This window comes from Patagioenas fasciata, chromosome Z (assembly GCF_037038585.1).
Source record: "Patagioenas fasciata isolate bPatFas1 chromosome Z, bPatFas1.hap1, whole genome shotgun sequence".
NCBI lineage: Eukaryota > Metazoa > Chordata > Aves > Columbiformes > Columbidae > Patagioenas > Patagioenas fasciata.
Genome location: NC_092560.1, coordinates 58,495,651 through 58,511,548, shown reverse-complemented (window position 1 = coordinate 58,511,548; position 15,898 = coordinate 58,495,651). Strand labels below are relative to the sequence as shown.

Sequence of the window (15,898 nt, the reverse complement as noted above, 5' to 3'; positions counted from 1 at the left end):
TTTTTTTTTTTTAATCCTCTCAACTATGGTTTGTCTCATTTGAATAATGTAACATGTAAAATTAGACACCTAGAACAAAAAGTATGTAGCTCATGTAGGTAGGAGATAACTCCTAAAAGGAGCATGGGCTTTCATTGCATTTTCATTAAAGCAGGAGTTTCTATTGTGAAAAAACATTGGAAACCTAGTATCATCCTTATCTATATAGAAGGGATCTCAGGCAGTAGAGGTAGTAGAATTATATCCTATTTTCTAGTGATGTCATTACTACTGCAGTATTCTGTTTGTTCCTTGCTGACCAGTGTCAGTTCAAGGATATTGCTGAACTTAAACAAGAATTATTAAAGGTTTGATTCTGTGGTGAAATAAAACTTTGCTAATGAGCTTTTCAGTGTAGCAAACAAACTGGACAAAATACTCCTAAAAAACTAGGTACATATGTTAAATAAGAAGAGTGAGATGACTGTCAGTGAGCTAAAATTAATTATAGAGAAATCAATAGTGCTTGTAGGAAATGCTGAGATTTGCAAATTGAGAGGTTGAAAAAAACCCACACTTTTGTGGTTGAGAGGGGCATTAGATTATAGGGCTTCCCCAAACTGCAGTGGAAGTTGTTACAGATTATAATACCCTTTTGCTCCGTAATTTGAGTGTGAATCATTGCACTCATTCGACTTCTATGTAAATTCTATTGCAAAAATTGCCATAATAAAGCATAATATTCAGTTGTGTTTTTTGCCTGTCTTAGGCTGCTTATGTTAATCGTGCACACATATTAAAATTTGAAATCTTAGGGAGTTCCTCTGCACGCTATGCGGGAGCTTGTAGCCTTGTTACAAATAGCAGGTCATTTGTGTTATTAATGAAAGAGCACTTGCAGTATTATTAGAGTTTGTATAAATTGTGAGAATCATCCTAAGTCAGCATCAGGATATCTCAATAAAAATAATTTATTTTTTGCCAAAAAAAACCAGATGCAAGTATTTCTTTGTTTTGTTCAGCCAAATGAAGAACAAAGGTAACCATATGTATGTGGTTCCTGTTAGCTTATGCAGATGTGGATTCTTTGTTGTGTATTTGCTCTGTCAGTGCTACCTGTTAATTCATAATAAATATTTACATTAGATCACCATTACACACAGGTAGTATTTACCTTCCTAAAGTCAGAGCTTAGTTGAATATTACATTTTGGCTAACTAACCCGAAAATAGGAAAATAAGAAATTTTAAAAATATTGGAACTCCTTCATGTATGGTAGCAGTACATTTTGAATGTATTTCTTAGTCTTCATTGGATTTGTGTTTTCTCAGTGGATTTGACGTATATTTATTTGTTTACATGCATAGTTGATGCATGTGTACATCTCTGAGATGCTTGAAGACTGAGTATTTTAACTGGATTTTTGTGAGTTTTTAAGACTACATTGAAATGTACTTTTGTGGCATACTTAATTATAAAGGCTTTATACCTTTATTCTTCTGTAGCTGAAAAACTGAACAGCGGGAGATACAAAAAGAGAGAAGAAAAATCGCTAATTATAAATAACATTAATTTTGTGTACTTGTAATCTGTAGAATATCCTTCAAAGTTAATTTATTTGAAATAATTGTAGCTTAAGAAAAATTGGTGTTTCAGTTATTTATCTTCAGACTTTATGAGATTATGCTATAAACCAAACCATTCCAAAGCTGGTTTTTTCAAGTTTGTAAGTTCAGTAGTTGGAGAACTTCAGAATGCAGTCTGCATGGATTAAGATGAAGAAATAGTAGATCACTTACATTTTTTGCCGCTATCTCTCTTTTTTGTCTAGATTTTATGGCAATAATAAGGAATATTTCCTTTACTGAAATTAGAAGCACTTTGATTTTTTTTTTTCCTATTGCGTTATAAGGAACCAAAAGGGAAAAAGAGTGACAACTTTTTTTGCTTTCTATGTCTCTTGGTTCTTCTCCACTGGTCAAAATAAATCCATGTATTTTATTAATTTTTCACACTCCTTCACTTGTGAGCAAGGATTGACTTTAAGATTTCTTTCAAAAAGATCATAAGGGGCTATAACAAAGTACTGATGCTTCTGTAATTTCTGTAACTCTTCACCCAATTGCTGAAAAGGCAATAAAAGTAATCTTCTGTGTGTCGAGCAGTATAACATAAAACACACTTATTTTCCTTTTTAAATACAAAGCACTTAGAGGAAATTCCATGTTGAAACAGGCCAAGAATGTATACAAACTAACATTTCTTAAGTATTCACATTTTGTATTCTTCATTAAGTGTGTCTGAATTAGGTTTCACTTATTGACTGACAGTGTTTATCTTACTAAGAGAGCTTTGAGTATGTTTCGGTACCACAGTCTTGCTGCAGCTGTGCTGTTTGGCTGTGGCGCTGTTCATTGCGACATTATGTACTGTACTGCAAACATGAATTTTAAGTTCAAATCTTAGGTGAAGATCTTAACATGGATATTTGTAAATAATTCGTCAACTCGGTGACTTAAATTTGTCTTCTGCAGTGTAACTAGGTTTTTTCATTTATCCTCAGCATTTATTTGACCACTGAATATTTAGTGAACTGGTGACTTGCACAAATAAATACATAAAAACTAAATGCTTACAATACTGTTGGGTAGCTTTCTGAAGACAGTACCTTATAGTTTTATGTTTGCATAATACTAAGAAATATTTGATGGGAAATACTTTTTTGTTTCCTTAGTTCAAATCTTTTGCTGCATTGTGTTAGTTTAGGTAGGAAGTGGAAAGCTTCCCCTTGACATTAGATGGTTTTTGAAACCAGAGCAGCATCTCTCTAGTTGGAATTTGGCCATGCTATAAGCATGCATTCCTAGAGAGATAACTGAGTTACTGAAGAGTGGTAATCTGTTGCATCTCTAAAAGACAAAAAAGCTAATTGTGTTATGTAAATGTATGATTGTATAATGACAGTGTGCTAATGTAAGAAGGTTTTTGAGCCTAGAATTTGAGTGTATCAGTTCTTTGCATCTGCTTATTCTTTCACAAGAGAAGTTAGATGGACTGAAAAATTGAAAGAAAACACTCAGCTAGCCAGATAAAATACACAGTATTATGTTTTCCTTGTCATTTGCATATGGAACTTAAAGTGCCCCAATGCCAAGCTGTAGGAGATATTCCACTAGTTACATCTGGCTCCTTGGCAGGACCTTCATTTATAGAGTTGGAAGTACTGTGCTTATTTGGCTTCTGTGTTGCTATTAGAAATCCATCTGGTCTTTTTGTATTTTGACTCTTAGGTTGTTTTATTGTTACGTACTAGGCAAATGAACAGGATAGCAATTCAGGCAGTTTATAATACTTTTCTCTTTAGCTTCTTGCCTGTTTGGACAGCTCTGATTTACGACCACCATGTAGTTGTTGGAAAGTTTCTTAATTTTGAAAGAGCACATCATCGTTCCCTTATAATTGAGGCAGCATCGTTAGATAATTTGTTTTAATCATCTGCTAAGGATCACATATGGCTCTTCCTTTCAGACTCCCAAGTACAAAGAAAATTGTATTTAGGATGAAAAGCAATATTTACATAAAAATGAATAATTTATGCTGAGCAGGAATAAATGTAAGATTGGAAATGGTCAGGAGGTGATGAGAAGCTTCAGTTGCTAGAAGAGGAAGTTTCTGGAGCAGGAGCTGTCTGATAAAATTCCTGCAAGTTAGTACCTGTGTGCAAAAGGAGTTAATAAGCCTTGGGGACCAGTATAATTTTGTGTGGATTTGTAACACAGAAAGTGTAACAAGCAACTAAGAGTCTTGCCCAGGTCATGAGAAATGCCATAGTTATGTAATAATATAAAAAACTGGCATAAATCAGAATTTGGAAAAAAAAAAAACACAGCATGTAGGAAATAAATAGCATTTTATGCAGAAAAAGTTCACATAATGTGAGATTCCTTCTTGTGACTTGTCTGATATTGACTGATAGGCGATGATTCTGCCTCTGTATTGTTTTTTTTCTGTGTTTTAAAATAAATATGGCTGTGTGTGCACTTGAATTGGGTTGAAAAATAGTAAAACTTAAAATATTACCTAAGATAAAAGTATGGATTTTTTTTGATTGGTTGGGTGTTTGGGGGCTCTTTTTTTTTGTTGTTAGGTGAATTTAGGACAGTCCAAAACTGTTGTTACGTCTATGTTACTCTTTAAAATATGCATATACATTAGCAACACACTCTTGAAATTGCTAGTGTGTTTTGGTTCAGATTCCTTCCTTTGACTAATATACAGAAAACCCTTCCACTGAAGGGAATTTTTTTTTGTCATGTGATAAGATTTATTGTTACACTGAGTTCTTGTTTTGCTCTTGAAACTGTACTGAATTTTTACTGTATGATAAGGCAAGAAGCAGAGGAGTAGAGCATCAACAGAGGTCCTTTTTGCAAATGAAACACTTAGCACTGTCTGTTAAAGAAGTGGGTGTTGTTAGCTGTGCATGGCTGCTGCAGAAGGCAAGGACAGGGAGCTGCTGATGGTCTCAAGGTACCATCAGATGCAGGCTGGAGCGAAGCAGTTGTTCAGTGCGTCAGTTGGCAAAGCCGTAGCACAAACTTCTTTGGCAAGAGGATATCCTGATACAGTGTCTATGAATGATGTTTTCTTGTGCAAAATTTGGTGGCCTGTGTTGAAATTGGTATGGAATAAATACAGCTTAATACTTCACTTTGATGAAAAAGATTCTCCATCATCCGCTGGTGGTCCACTCCTTTTAAAACTGTACTGTGTGTAGATTTTCCATTTGTCCCCAAACGCTTTAAAGATATTTCTAGAGAAGCAAACGGGTATTTCAGTTCATTCAGTGAGTAGTAACAGCTTTCCATTTAACCTTCCTGTTTGGGACTAGGCACAAAACAGCTGGTGAAGTCTTCTAGTGAGACTGTCTTCACCAGAATTCAGTCTCTACAAACACCATCTTAACATGCTAACTTAGTTATACTATTGGGCTTTTGTTTAACTCAAAGCTTACTCAAACCACTAGTGGTTTTGAGGACAGTATAATGTCCTTTCTAATCTAAAGTTGTGGCATAGAGGAGAATCTCAGTGAAACATACGTTTTGGATACTTTATCAAAATATAGATAATTTTAATGTGAATTGTTTATTTTTATTGTAAACTGCCAAACTTTTCTTGTTCTTGTGAAACTTGCACTGCAGAAATTTTCCAGGCTTCAATTCAAAGGCACTTAACTTCTAACCTTCATTTAAAATCTGCTTAAAGTCAACAAGATTTTAGCATGAAATCATGGAGAGAATTCTGCAGTTTTGAGGGAAACAGATAATTAAATGAACAGCGTCGCAGTTTTGTAGGTAATTGTGCGAGCCAGCAGGTAAAAGAGAACAGAAAATAGTTCCTCTTCTTGAACATTTACAACCAAAATAGGGGAATATGAGGCTTATCAGATGGCATGTAAAATGGTTAGTCACTCTTGAACTTCACCTCAATCTTTTCCAGAACCAGTAGGACTAAACCAACTGGTATTATTTGTTAATTATGGTTGCTGCTTGTTAATAGCACAATTTACTTGCAGTTTTACTGTGTCAGTCTGTGGAAAGCAGTTTCCTGCCCAACGGACAGATTTTGGGGAAATTTTCTTTTACTTTGGTAAACTCATCACTACAAATGTAAATGTGTTTTGAGTGATTAAGCTAGTTTTTTTTCTTTGCCTTATTATTCTTTAAAAAAAGAGGTGTTAGATGAAGAGAAGATAAAGTTCCTTTTTAAGATTTATTTCTATGTCAACTTTTTGTAGAAGTGCATAATCTTTGCTAGGGCACACATTTCCTTTAAGTTAAAATGTACTGCATATTTACTGAAATTGTAAATTGTCACATTACTGACTGGTACTTGTAGTAGCGAATCTAAAACCAGTGAGTGTTGAGAGTCTCAGCTGGGTTCTGAGTGCAGATACGAATACCATTTGTTTTTTTCTATTTCATCTTTCTTTGAGTTCATCCAACTTCGAAGGAACAAAATTATTCTTTCAAATGTATTATACAAATGCAGTTATAGCGTTACCAGGCTAGTTCAGATACAAAAGAATCATTGCACAGTATGGTGTCCAACACATTAAATTACCTTTTCTCCCCTGCTATCCATTTGTGTCCTGTGCAGAGCAATTTGCGTAGCTATGCACAGAACCTCCTCCTGGTTGGAGGAGGGCTAATTTTCAAATTTTTAAGTTAAAGTGTAGTTTTGTTGTTGTGTAAGATATTTGTAGTTTTAAATATCTGATTGAGAGTTTATATATTGCTTTTTAAAATTTGGATGTGTCGATACAGGTGTGGAGGGTTTTTGGGAGAAGAACAGAATTTAGAGTTACCAGCTTGAGGTAAAACTGAGGACAGTTATGATGGTAGGAGCTGCTGTATTAGAGAGGGTAAATGACTGAAAAGTTCGGTCATTTGCAGCTAACTTCAGACGGTGATAGTTGCATGCGAGAGAAACTGAGATACATTTTTTTCCTTTTAAGTCTCTTATTAGAACTGGAGTATTCGTGGAACCCAAGCCTGAGGTATTTTCATCAGCGAAGACTGCTAAAGTGGTCATTTGCCACCCACCATGGCTTCTGTTTATGTCGATGCAACAGTTTCGGGGGAAAAGCAGTGAGCCAGAGTAGTAATAAATTTGTGCTTAAAATAGCTGCTTACCATTGTCTATTAAAAATAACCCTGCTGGAGGGTTTTTGTTTGTTTTGCAGTCATGCTAATACAGCTCAGGATAGGCCTGTTATCAGTGTAACTGCAGAGTCTTTTTTGATATTTCTGAGATCTAATTATTAATGTTGTAACTATGTAATTGATATGTGGAAAAATGTGTGCTGTTAATTAGTCTATCACTAAAGGTGTGTCTGTGTCTTACAGATGTATCAAGCAGTCACTTGCATTTTTATTTAATGAGGTTTTTAATAGAAATTTGTAATGGTGACTGTCACAGACATCTAAGTGTACTTATTTCCTGTTTATGAGGGAAAAAATATCATCAATGTGTTCTGTTCTTTGCTCTTTTTGTAAGATGGTTCTTTGTTTTCTTTTGGAAACCTATTATTCAGTTTATTTCTGGAGACAGTGATAAGCAAATAAAACTGTCAGTGGATCAAATGGCATAAAATATGTCCTGTAGTGTATCCGATTTGTGTCATTATGAAAGATACTTTTATTGTTGCTTTGCAAGTTGACTCTTTCATCTTTGTCAGCTCGAACTGTCCCTGTGAGTTAGTTTCAGGGACTATTTGCCATTTTATGTTCTGTGTGAAAGCTTTGTACATGTTTTCCATCAGAGTCTGGAGAGAAGAAGGTTACATGCAGAATTTGTGCCTCTCTCTGCATGGGAACAGTTTTGAAAATGTAAATATTTTTCTCCCACTATAAGAGAGAACAGAGAGAGTAACCCTTACCAAATGTATGTTTTGCTCAACACTACATGTTATAATACAGCAGTGTCAGCTCTCACACCTCTGGTTAGACAAGGCTTCCAGTAATAGAAAAATGTGGAAAAACCCTATGAATATAAATTCCAGACACTAATCTTCCTCCTCCCCAATCTTTCTATCTTCCTAGATTATGTGGGCAAGAAATGGTAGGACTAGGAAGTGCTGAATGTCCTGTTGGATGATTTGATTGTCTTAAGAAGAGACTCTGCTTGGAAATTGTTGACAGTTACACAGGGCAATGTATAACAGCTATAATATTTAGATAGTTCATCAATAAATTATTTCTGTAGGTAATTGTTTATGGTCATGCTCTTGATTTTTAAGGTTATTAGCTTGAACTGATAATTTCTTTGCAACCCGAATCTTTGAAAACTTTAAAGGGTGCTACTGATAAGGTAGCACCTTAAAATTTCTCAGGAAGTAAATTTGTTGCAAGCCCACAAAGTAGGTTGTTAATTACTGAGAACTTTAGTTTAGACTATTCTCCTGTATCCAGGCAGTTCTCATCCAGAGAGATAAAAAAGCTTGCAAAATAGTTTTATTTCTTTAAAAATATTCAGAAATGAATCTGTTGCTACTGTCTGTTGAATATTTGGGGTGCGGGAACTAGCCTCTTTAAAGGGGTGGGGATGAGGATTACTTGAAGGAAAGAGGCCAGAGAACTGGGGTGATATTTCAATAATAAAGTCATGTACTCAGTGTGTGTTTGAAAGTGATTTCTTGATGCCTGTTCAAGGCAGTCTTTCTTATCAGCTTTTGCTGCAGCTCTCATCAGTTAGGCTTTTTGCCTGATGTTCTGCATGAGTTAGTGATGGTTGTTCTCTTTGGTAATATGGAGCTTTTTCTCTTAGAGACAAGGAAGAGGCTTCCTAAGAGACTGAAAGAACTTGAGGCAGATGATTGTGTACCCTAGCTTGTTGAAGATTGATTAATTGTGACAGGAGGATCTGTGGTAGAGAGTAAGCTAAATGTCATGTGTATGCTTCACAATATTGTTAAGGAAGTAAGAAAGAAAAGTAGTCAATCTGGGAGTTGGTGGCACAGGGCTTGAGCAGGGAGATTGCAAGAACAGCGAACCATCATGGAGAAAACACAGGTTAAACTGATTTACCTCTTATTATATCTTAGCAGCAATCAAGATCCAGGATGTTGGAACACTGTATGCTCATCAAGAGCAAGCCAGGAAAGGCCCACCTTTTCAATTTTTCTGTCAGTAATATCTTCTGTCTTGCCTCCCCTCATGTTCTTCCCTCCCTCCATTATATGTATCTGACATGTGTCTTTAGGTAACCACTAATTGCCTCTTCAGTGATCATGCCAATCTTTATAATTTGCCAGAAGAGGCTGATTGTCTTCTTATGTTTTGTGTGTACTTAGTATAGAGTCTGTTAATTGTCTGGGATAGTCAGTAGGGACTAATGCACCCTACAGAATTGGTTCATTGTGCTGAAGGTGTAGTACAGTAAAGCTACTATAGTTATATTTAATTTGGACAAGTAATATTTCCAGTTTTCAGAAAAAAATAAGTTTGTCAGAACTTTTGATTACAAATGTAGTATTGCCCAGAGAACAAAACTGAGAAAACGGGAATTTCTGAAACCTGGAGAAAGCTGAGTTTGTGAGATGAAGGAACAGGAACAATTCACATCTTTTGCCAAAACAGGATCTGTATTTTAGCTGCTTTGGCCTAACAGAATGATCTTATTTTCAAATTGTAAAATGTTGATCATATGTTTAAAATAAAAATTGCCACATTGGCAAGTAGCTCAAATGCTGCCTTTCAAATAAGTCTGCTATAGATAATCTTTGAAATAGCTGGGGTTTTAGTTTGTTTTCTAAATCACTCCTTCACAGTTGAACTGTGCTGATTTTAAAGCAATCTTTAAAGTGAATCTACAGGAATTGTCTGGTGTTTCTTGGTGTGCTATGTGTATGTATTATAATTATATAAGATTCATTGTTTTCTCACTTTATGAGAGCATTTAAGTTACAGTGTGACACTATTTTAGTCTTTCAAACAGCTGATAACTTAAATGTGTGCTTGAAAGGTTATGCCTTAATGCCATGTAACATTGTCAGGAATGGAAAGTGGGGTTCACAGTGTGATCCGAGTGGTCCTGGCAGCATTTTGCTTGCTCTCCACTGTTCTGTGGCTGTGCTGGTGGGTGTATTCCAGCTGCTTTAGTTGATGCCTGGCTGCAGCAGTTGACGTTGCGGTAGGAAGGAATCTGACCCACCATTAGCTGACACTGGCATAATTGCTGTGCTGTTCTTTAGTAAATGCCATTCTTTAAATGGTGTTCTCTGTCGTAGAGAAGCAAGCTTTTTAGGGAACGGTGATTTATCTTTCCTAGAATAACTGATATATTTAGAAAAACAGACAAGAGCTTGGGTACATAATGCTTTTATCAGGTCTAAGGAAAAAGCTGTGTTATACATTGGTTAGCATCAACAACAGAAATTCTGTTCTCTTTGTTTGGTGTATCAGACCAGAGGCATCTGTAGAAACTTGAGCTTTTGTCCACACACTGCAGCTCAGCTGTTTATGTCCTTCTTATTGACACATTTCTGTTAGCAGAAACCCATTTGTGTAATTTCAGAACTGAAAGGGTTATTTTAAATACATGTTTAATGATCTAGTATAAGAAGTATTTCTGGTCTGTGATGCATCACTTCAGGTGAAAACCTGCATGTGTATTTATGATCCACTCACAGATATAAGCTGATATGACTGAATGAGTCTCTGGCCATGGAAAGCAAAACATTAGGCTATTTGATTTATCTTAAGCTTGTTTTACATGTATTCATCTTGGCACTTTCTTAGTATAAATATGCTGAAGGCTTCTCTGTAACAGCTGGCATTTGTAAGGTAATCTCGTAAGACTCTATATCTCATGTAAAGCAAATGGGATTACAATATTCATATATCTCCTACATGTGAAGGAGTCTTAGATTCAGACTGTCTCTTACTAAATCTGATGTCAGTGCATCAATGGATATAGTTTCAGAATTCCTGACTGTACGTTTAAAATGGAAAGAAAAATATGTATATTGTGATAATGTCATTTGAAATCCATTAGACTTAGCTTGATCTAGGAGAGCACTTGATCTGATTCTTGGCATTTGCACATAGAAATTAATCATCAGTTGTTTTTTTAATAGCCTATGCTTTTTTGTTATGGATAATGAGCGAGTATCTCTGCTAGATAACTTACCGTATAGCAAAAGGTAAAGAAATGAGTTGCAAGAGGATACAGTATAATTGGTTTTAGGTAAAGCAAATCTTGAGCTTAAAAGAAATTGCAGAGGAGTGTGTTTCCCAGTGTCAGTCTTCTCTGAGCTTCTAAAATGTCTGGCAGAATATGTTGAACTTTCAGCAGTCAGGTAGTTGCATGAAAAATATGTCTTGAAACTTCCTCATTTTCTTGTTATCCATTTTAGTTGTTATTAATTTAAAATGTTTAATCATAACTGAATTTACTCATAGGCCTTGTTGAAATAACAATACTTGTTTAGTCAATTTCTTTTATTTGCCATATAGGTCACTCTTTAATGAGCAGTTGCAAACTGTTGCATTTCATGATCTTACAATACACTTTCAGCTTAAATTTCACTTGCCATTTTCTTCCTGATGTCTGGAGTGATCTAGTAGTATTTTTAGCAGACCTTGCTGTTTATCTATGCTCTTTGCAGATTTCTTGTAAGTCCAGACCTTTTTCAATCTCCACTGGGAAATTTTCTTTTGAAAAAATACCAAATTACACAGTTCTGTCATTTAGTAATTCACAAGAGTTTGATTTTTTTTTTTTAAATTCCTTAAAGACAAAATTACTTTTTGTGGGGGTAGGAAGTGTGTTGTTATAAGCATTTTAGGAGTCAAGTATGATAATCCATGTGCTTGTTTTAACACCTTGAAAGAGCTCTAAAAGATCTGTGAGATCTAACTTGGTTTTATAAAAAGTCTGTCTGTGCTGCTGTCCTGCTGCATTCTATCCAGCCATCTATTGATTGTGGTTTCCACTCCTTTCGTTGCACAGAAATGGTAGTTTTCTGTTTTGTAACTCCTGGATTTCCTTTGGATCCATTCTGAAGAAGAGTCAGGCACCTGTTCCTTTAATACCAGTGCTATTATAGATGAAAGGTTATGCACCGCAGTTGGAAAGTTTCTTACTTCAGAAGTTTTGCATCTCTGTGATCTAGTTGCATCAAATTCTTATTTGGTTTATCAGGATGGCCTTTTTTGCAGACACTTCAGTTAGAGGCAATTTCTGAAGTTGGCCCTTTGCTTGGGGAGGCTGTAATGTTGAGGTCTTCTGGATCATGCTTGGACAGTGTTTAACTGTTCTGTGTGTTCTTTGAACAGCTGGTTTTAATGTATATCAATTAAGTGTTTGCTCTTCTTATGATAATGAGGTCTTCCTCTTGGGTAAGTACATTATAACAGCCATGGTGAATCAGGCCAAAGTACCCTTTTTTGACAGAGGAAAGTAGTAGATGTTCTTAGAAAATAAGAATGGGGAAAGAAAATAATGATATATTTCTCCACAATACTTTCCCAGCATCCTTTCGTCTTCAGCTATTCAAAATACTTGTAAATACCACCTTGTAAAAAAAAAAAAAAAAAAAAAAATCAAACTTCACAGATTGCCAGAGTGGTTGAGGTTGTAGGAGATGGCTGGACGTCATCTTGTCCAGGCCAGCTGCTCAAACAGGGTCACCTGGAGCAGGCTGCCCAGGACCACGTCCAGATGGCTTTTGTGTATCTCCGTGAGTCCACAACCTCTCTTAGGCAACCTGCAAAGTAAATTAATTTTATAATGAGACTTCACTTAAGTTGAAGAAGTTGTAGACTGTCTGTTTTTGAAAAGAATTTCCAAGATGCCAGTGTGATTGGTAAATCTTAAGAGAAAAAGGTGTGCAAGTAAGTTTTTCCAGAGTGGTAAAATAATGGATTGCTTTAAATAGTTAACTATTATTTTAAAGTTAAAATAACGTAGTCCAAATCATCAGCTATAAGGAACATCTAAGTTTTTCATCTGCACTTTCCATTCAAATCTAATTTATAATGTTGTAGTATAACTATAGATATGATGAGACATATGAATACTGTTTGATGTTCAGCATAATAAAACTGCTTAGGATTTGATGAGACATGTAATCTAAATTCAGGACAAGTTATACTAACTGTCTAAGCAGCTCCTCATATAAAACACTGCATCATGCTTTATTTGGTGTGTTCTTATATGCTGCAATTAATATTTTTTTAACTGGACAGCATTCTTGGTTCTTTTTCAGGGTTCAGCTGATCCTTTAAACAGTGCATTCCACCTGACGTACAACATGGTATTAAACTTGCTTCGAGTAGAGGAAATTAACCCTGAATACATGTTAGAAAAATCCTTCTATCAGTTCCAACATTACAGAACTATTCCAGAGATAGTAGAAAGTAAGTATTACTCTGTGTCGCACTCATGAGAGTCACTATAGAAGATGCTGCACTGTGAGACCGGATAGTTAGATTTCACTATGCTTGAAAGAGTTTATGCCTGTGCAGTTCTTGTCTTCTCTGCCAACAGATCCCACTGCGCCATTTGGTGTTAGAGTTTCAGGTATGACCTATTTTGTGTAGAGAGCTTTCCTTTCTGAGTCAGACAAGAATCATTGTCACATTGCTAAAATGTAGGACAGGTGAAAACAATCTAAAATTTCTTGCTGCTTGTTAGAGCTGCAGAATTTTATTCCTTTTTGATATGCAGAACTTAGCTAAAAAAACCCATCATTTTAATATCTCCTTAAAATTTCTAAAAATAACTCAGGCACACTGCATTCAGGGTAGAATAGAAAAAAATGCTTAATTAAAATACAAAGCAGAATTCCAAAAGGATTGAGACATCACTTGCGCTCCACTGAGTAGCTAAATTTGAGCCATGATCTTTAAATAGCGTTTTTTCATGAGCCAAAAGTCAGTTTCCAAAGATTTCAGCCAGTGTTTGAGAGCGAGGCCTCTTTCACAACCTAACCCAGAAGAATCTTAAGAACACAAGGGGCAGCTTCTTCCTTTGCCACTGATGAATGAGCAGTTTATCTGTTAATTTAATATTAAGAGAGACAGTGTGTGTTTGCATGTAGCTTTGATAGACATGCGGCAGTGTGGGTTCCGTCCCTTTTTGCAGAGTTTGGTAGTTTGCAGTTGCAGTATTTAAGACAGTAGTAGTCAAATATATTATGTATTTCCTGAAAACTTTCCTGTTCCAATTGGCACGTCTAGATCTTCATTCTGGCATTCTGGTGTTGCTATTTAAATAGAGAAATAGAGCATGAGAGATTTTTTCCTATTTCTTGAACACTTTTTGTTTAGGCACCATACTGGGCATTAGAATTTTGTAGTCGCTTCAGCTGCCATTAAAAACACAAAGGAGAGAAATGGTTGTTTACATCAAGGGAGAAATTATGCCGTGAATATGGATTGCGAGCTTTTTTCTTTAAAAAGTGGCAGCTAAAAATGGGAGCACTTCCCTGAGCTGTCTCTCAATTCTCAGTGAAGTGGAATTTCTGAGTCACCCATATGCATTCAAATAGCCTACAAGAGAATGAAGTGGTAGGGAGGAAAAAGAGATCTTTATAATGTGTCCTTTGTTTATGTCTGCTAGTGGTGTTACCAGTGTGAGAGGTGAAGCATGTTGATTATAATAAAAACTGATTTGCCTAATTAGGGTGTAAAACAAAAATGCTTGGTTTCCAACTAATGAAATCAGTCTAAAACAGGTTAGAAGGAACATCTTCTAACAATTCTGCTCGTGTTGGAAGATGTCCTGCTAGAAAATGTCTTTAAGCAATTTTATTTTCATCAGAGGAGGTAGAAGGGTGCTTGTAGGCAGTGAATACTCTCCTACAAATCACTGCAAGTTTTTGTGGGACTTCTGTGCGAACCTAAATCAGTGATTCCTGGTCAGTTGGAGGTATAGCCTTCTCTGTTTTGTCAATCTTGCTGATTTAAAAAATGTTTAATATTAATATTTAGTATCCTATAAATAAAATTTAATGGACATACTTCTTGCTTTCTAGCTTTCCAGAGATGGATGGATGTAAATAAGAAATGAATGCCAAAAATGGTGGAAAAATACTGGTTATGCAGTTCTGGAAGTGAAACATTGATTTCTAAATCTGTGACATTATTAATTTAATGAGATTTTACTTTCTGTTATAGGAGTAAATAATTTAGAAGGACAGTACAACAAAATAGCAATTCCCAATGAAGAAAATGTGGTCATCTACTACAAAATCCGACAGCAGCTTGCAAAACTGGGTAAAGAGATTGAAGAGTATGTTCATAAACCAAAGTATTGCTTGCCCTTTCTACAGCCAGGAAGATTGGTGAAGGTAATTTGTTTTTTCTCCTGTATTGTTTTTATTTCAAATCTCTATTTGTCTCTGAAATCTGCAGGGTTCGTTTGTGTCTGCCAGTTAACCATCTTGAAAAATTACATACATTGCACTAAGCAACAATACTGAGTTTCATTATGTTTCTTTGTTAAATATTCAACAATAAAGTAAAATAAATACTGTTTTAATTATGAATAATAGTCCACGAGTGCTGTTGTAAATCTCAGAAATACGGAAGGGTAAGCTTGCTAGGATGTGAGTATCCATGGGTTGTGTTATAACATCTTGTAATATTTTCAGGTGAAGAACGAAGGTGATGACTTTGGATGGGGAGTGGTTGTTAATTTCTCTAAGAAATCGAATGTTAAGGTAAAATATATATTCACTCCACTATAAAGTATACCTTACTGTCTTTTCTGAAGATATGAAACTATTTTCTTCATAACTTTCAGAGACAAAATATTTTTTCACCCAAATTTATAAAAAGCTCAGGTCTTCCTGAAACTAAAGTGTAAAGAAAAAAACTAAGGAAGGTGGGACAAACCCTAAGCCCTGTGTTCATTTTTTAAATTTAGGCATATTCGTGGTGGAAGTGGTTGCTTGCGTTTGGGATAAGTAGTTCAAAAGTACACTTGGCACTACAGATGTTTGAAACTATTTCGTTTCTTTCTGAGACATCCCCAACAGTACTACACTAAGCTGTTAATGGAAAAAATACTGTGTTAGTTACTCTCAGAAAATCTACAGAAGCTGTAAGTGAGGGTTGAGAGCATGGGGAGACTGACATTTGGCTCTGTGTAGGGGATTATCTTAAACTGAGAAATTGTTTCTTGAGTCCTGAGATAGTGAATGAGACATGGGATTTCTTGTCCTCTGAGACCTCACTGTAGAGTTGAGGTTGGGAAGTTAAAATAGAGCAAAACAATAGAAGTGGATTTGGGGAAATGTGTAAGAAAATATGGAGGATGGTGATGCAATAGGAGCCACATTTGTTTTTCCTGCCAAAAATCCAGTTTTATAGTTGATCTTCACATAACCCCAGAGGTGATATTTTCGTCT

At 35.6% G+C, this 15,898-nt stretch overlaps 1 protein-coding gene across 2 annotated transcripts in view; it reads left to right on the top strand.

The window, feature by feature from the left end:
- MTREX (Mtr4 exosome RNA helicase) overlaps positions 1-15,898 on the top strand; it is a 46,176-nt gene that overhangs the window by 15,691 nt on the left and 14,587 nt on the right. The window contains exons 16-18 of one of the 2 annotated variants that reach the window (XM_065860382.2): positions 12,752-12,902; positions 14,664-14,836; positions 15,140-15,208. In XM_065860382.2, the coding sequence (XP_065716454.1) occupies positions 12,752-12,902; positions 14,664-14,836; positions 15,140-15,208 (393 nt within the window). The remainder of the gene's footprint in view (positions 1-12,751; positions 12,903-14,663; positions 14,837-15,139; positions 15,209-15,898) is intronic. The other variant, XM_071802043.1, reaches the window with a different exon arrangement.